Source organism: Echinops telfairi, unplaced genomic scaffold (genome assembly GCF_000313985.2).
Source record: "Echinops telfairi isolate 266 unplaced genomic scaffold, ASM31398v2 ScPeMD7_7459;HRSCAF=8497, whole genome shotgun sequence".
Lineage (NCBI taxonomy): Eukaryota > Metazoa > Chordata > Mammalia > Afrosoricida > Tenrecidae > Echinops > Echinops telfairi.
Genome location: NW_022111359.1, coordinates 7,126,445 through 7,130,898, shown reverse-complemented (window position 1 = coordinate 7,130,898; position 4,454 = coordinate 7,126,445). Strand labels below are relative to the sequence as shown.

Sequence of the window (4,454 nt, the reverse complement as noted above, 5' to 3'; positions counted from 1 at the left end):
ACTGGCTCTATTACACTAGGTTGCATTCTGGCACGTGATTACATTGTATTGTATCGTATTCCATTAATGGTATGACCTACACGAATTAACTGGCTATATTACACTACGTTGCATCCTGGAACAGGATTGTGTTGTATCGTATTCCATTACTTAGAAGATGATTGCATTGCATTAGATTACATCCACAAATAGAGGATTCCAACACATATTTGGGAGGGATCCAAGTCCATCCATAATATATAAAGATTTCCCGAGTTAATATGCTGGATACTTACAGAAGTATCTGGAACAGAGTCAGAGCTAGGAATCTGTCCCTTGCATTGATTCCGTACCTGTACCTCTGTCCAGGTCTGCGGTGCCTCTCTCCCCAGCCGCTGTTTTGATACTACCCACCACTGCTGATATAAGAGAGCTCACAGACATTTCTAAAGGAGCCATTTACAGCCGCCGTCACTTCAGAAGGGTGCCAGCCATTGGCTTTTCTTGAAGCCACATTTATAAAGCAAAAAAAATGTCACCAAGTGGATTCTGGTTCCCGACAACCCTGTGTGTGCAGGGTTTTCTGTGGCGATTTTATTCTTTGGAATTAGATCGCCTGGTCTTTCTTCCAAGGCCCATCTGAGTGGGCGTAACCCAAAACCTTTCTATTAGCAGCCCACCTGTGTTAACTGTATGTATCACCCAGGGACACCCAAGATAGAGCCAGCTAACCTCAAGAAGCAACCTGGCTGTTCTATGTCCCAGCCCCAGGTGCTTGAGACGTGGGGATGCAAGAGCTCTGCCCTAGAAATCAGTCAAAACCCTGGGCCTTTCCATCCTGTGGCTCCCACGGTCTTTGGCACCTTGGCAAGGCTTAGGGTACTTCCCACAGCAAGTTTGCTCCCATCCCATTGGCCAAACTTCTCAAGGGATCCTGGGAAGTGTAGTTCCATTGGGTGCCTATGCAAAAAGACCATGACTTGGGGTAGGGGGGAATGACCCAGTCTCTGCCACAGAAACTTAACCGGGGTGGCTTTGTTCTTGCGTGGATGGGGTCTCCACGCCCAAGTCTAAGTGGTTTGCCTCCATCTCCCATGCCAGAAGGCCGAGACGCTTCTTCAACAAGATGGGGACTTCCTGGTTCGCGCTTCAGGGTCCCGCGGGGGCCACCCTGTGCTCACCTGCCGCTGGCAGGGCTTGGCCCTGCACTTCGAGGTGCTCCGTGTGCCCCTGCGCCCCCGGCCAGGCCGGCCCCCCACGCTCTTCCAACTGGAGGAGGAGCGGTTCCCCAGCCTGCCCGCCCTGGTCCGCAGCTACGTGACCGGCCGGCGTCCCCTGTCCCAGGCCACCAGAGCCGTGGCCTCCCGGCCTGTGACCCGCCAGGGCCCTCTGCACCGCAGCTTGAGCGAGGACACCCTCATAGACAGCCCAGCGCCAAGAGAACCACTCAGGTAGGCAAGACAGTCCCAGGTAGGGGGGTGGAGGGGATGTGTCTGTCACAAGTGGGCACCATGGTCAGTTCACCAGCCATGGAGTGCGTCCGTGCAGACACATGGCAACCTCATGGCGTGGTGAACCATGGGATTTTCAGGAGCTAGGTTGCCAGCGCTTTCTTCATAGCTGCCTCGTGTGTCTTCCCCAATCTCTGTTGATGGCTGAGCCCTTTAAAGGATTGCACCCCCCCAGGAAGCCTTATCCTTGGGGTGGGGGGTGGGGATTCTGCGTATTATGGGATGTTTAGCAACATCCCTAGTCTCTACCTACTAGGTGCTAGCAGCAAGCACCCATATGCCCCAGTTGTGACCGTAAATGTTTCCAGGCATCAAGAGGCATGGCCTGAGGTGGGCAGAATGACCCTGGCTAAGGTTGGGTGAAGGGATGGGTGCAGGGTTCTCTGGTCTACGGTGTGGACTCCTTTTCTCCCCCATGTCTGAATCCAGGACTAGGAAGTGGAGCGACAGTCAGCCTGCGGGGCTGGAGCACGCAGGTCGGTCAAGGGAAGACCACTGTGAACCAGGTGAGGGTCTGCCAGAGTGACCTTAGGCAGGTGATTGGATCCGTGGAGTCTCGGCTTCTTCTGACCAATGGTCCAGTGTTCCCCCAGTTGTCCCAGGCACTTAATGTACTTGTTAGAGGTGATGGAGGTAGTTCTGTTACAGCGGACGACGCGTACAGCAGAATGGAACACTGCCCGGTCCGGCGCCAGCCTGACCATTATGTGGGAGCCACTGTGTCCATCTGTCTTGCCAAGGGCCTACCTCTTTTGGACTACCTGCTGCTTTTCCAAGCATGATGTCCTTCTCCAGGGACTGGTCTCCTGATAACACGTCCCAAGTCTGTGAGACTAACTCTCGCCGTCTTTGCCTCTAAGGAGCGTGCGTGGTGGCTGTACGTCTTCCAAGCCAGATCTTAGAATAGCACTTTCAATCTCTTCCCCAGCACCAGAACTCAAAGGCATCAGTTTGTCTCTGGTCTTCCTTATTCAGGATCCAACTTTCTCATGCATTTGGAGGCGATGGAAAAATACCCTGGTGTGTCAGTCTGGGTAGGAAGTCTTTGGGTCTGGTGGCGTTGTAAGCATCTCAGCGCTAGCAGGGGTCTCTCTGTGGCTTCTCCGGCTTCCGAGGTCTGGTTGCATCCATGTGGTTTGTCTTCTGCAATGTCTCCCAGGGAGTAGCAGAGAGTCTCCCACCTCCAAGGAGGAAAATCCCAGATTTCCCAGAATTCCCAGGAGAAGGCCATGCCCACACAGAAGCCTCATTGGCTATGAGCCGATTGACAGGCTAGACTCCACCCCTTCACTCATAATCCTCTCAAATTGACATATCACTACCACACATGGGTTGGGGCAGGTGTGCCTTGATCCTCAAAGTGTCATCCTTGAGGATGACCTTATGCAGCAGATTGACCCAATGCAACCTATCATTCGATCTCATGACTGCATCTGTACACACTCGCTGTCATTGAGTCCGTTCTGACTCGCAGCAACCCCATCGGGCAGGGTAGAAGTGCAGCTGTGACTTTCCAAGACCCTAGCGAGTTGCGGGAGTAGAATGCTGCTTCGGAGCGCCTGGTGGTTTCGAACTTCTGCCCTCATGGTTAGCAGCACAACCTGCAACCACTGCACCAGCAGGGCACCATTTTCTCTGTAGAGGCCTAGAAATATGTGTTGAGGCTTCTTTCAAGAACTCCTCCATGTTCTGGCCCCAGCTGGCCTCTCTAACCACGAGTCCCGTCCCAGTTCCTTGTGCCAGCCAGACGGCTTTCCTTTCTGCTGCTAGAAGCTTCCCCATTTGTTCCTGCCTCAGCAGTCTTTGCCCTGACTATCCCCTCAGGTCAGGAAACCTGATTTCTCGAATCTTTTTCAGCCAGTCTGCTTCTCCTCTGAAACAATTCACAAGCTGTCTGTAAAGGGTGACAAACGCACAGGGCTAGTGAGTCCAAGAGTCGTCTTTAGGGGCCAGAGTCCCCCTATAAGGTCACAAGAGCAGATGTTCCATCTCGGCACCCAGGGAGTTTCTTTGGTGCTCCATCTTCCACTGCCTTTTTTTTTACTGTGACAGATGACATCATGCCTCCTGAGCCTTAGCCTCCAACCATAAGTGGTCGTCTTGATCCGGTCAGGCTCCACCTCATGGGCCTCAGTTGTAGCTGGCTCTCAGGAACAGGATGAAAGAGCCAGCTGTCCATGGCAAAGGGAGTGACACCCTCCACCTCCTCCCAGCGAAAGAGCTCTCCCCTCTTTCCCATCTTTCCTGCATGAGCCCCCATGGGTTCCAGACACTGAACTAAGTGCTGGGATGCTTGGGTGAATCAGCAAGGCCAAGACCCCTGCTCAAGTTGAACTAATTCCTTCTAGAGCAGTGGTCCTCAACCTTCCTAATGCCGCAACCCTTTCGTACAGTTCCTCATTTTGCTACTGTTATGAATCGTCATGTAAATATCTGATATGCAGGATGTATTTTCATTGTTGCAAATTGAACATGATTAAAGCATCGTGATGAATCACAAAGTAATATGCAATTATATATTGTAAAATATTTATGTGTGTTCCGATGGTCTTAGGCGACCCCGGTGAAAGGGTCGTTTGACTCCCCCAAATGGGTCGCGACCCACAAGTTGAGAACCACTGTTTTAGAGGCATGAAACAAAGACCAAGTAAATGACCTCCACTGGGCTGTTGCTGAAGGAGCCCTGGCGGCTTAGTGGTTCAGCATCTTGGGGCTGCAAGACCCAAGGTGAGGAGCACCTTAATTTTACCTCAGCGGAGCATCCTTCCTGGCTTTTCACTACTCTAAATAGCAGCGTTGGGTAGCAGATTTACCTAATGCAACTCTGCTTTTGATCTCGAGACGGCTTTTGATCTCTGGAGTAGAACTGTGCTCTCTGCCCGGAGGGTTTTCAAGGTCCCGTGACCTTTCGGAAAGAGATCAAGGGGCCTTTCTCCTGAGGTGGATTTCCACCGCCAATTTCAG

General features: G+C 52.3%; 1 protein-coding gene across 1 annotated transcript in view; it reads left to right on the top strand.

Moving 5' to 3' along the window:
- The window catches only part of SH2D3A (SH2 domain containing 3A), a 16,893-nt gene that overhangs the window by 8,012 nt on the left and 4,427 nt on the right, over positions 1-4,454 (top strand). Inside the window, exons 3-4 of the mRNA XM_004714330.2 lie at positions 1,081-1,430; positions 1,920-1,996. Of these exons, the coding sequence (XP_004714387.1) occupies positions 1,081-1,430; positions 1,920-1,996 (427 nt within the window). The remainder of the gene's footprint in view (positions 1-1,080; positions 1,431-1,919; positions 1,997-4,454) is intronic.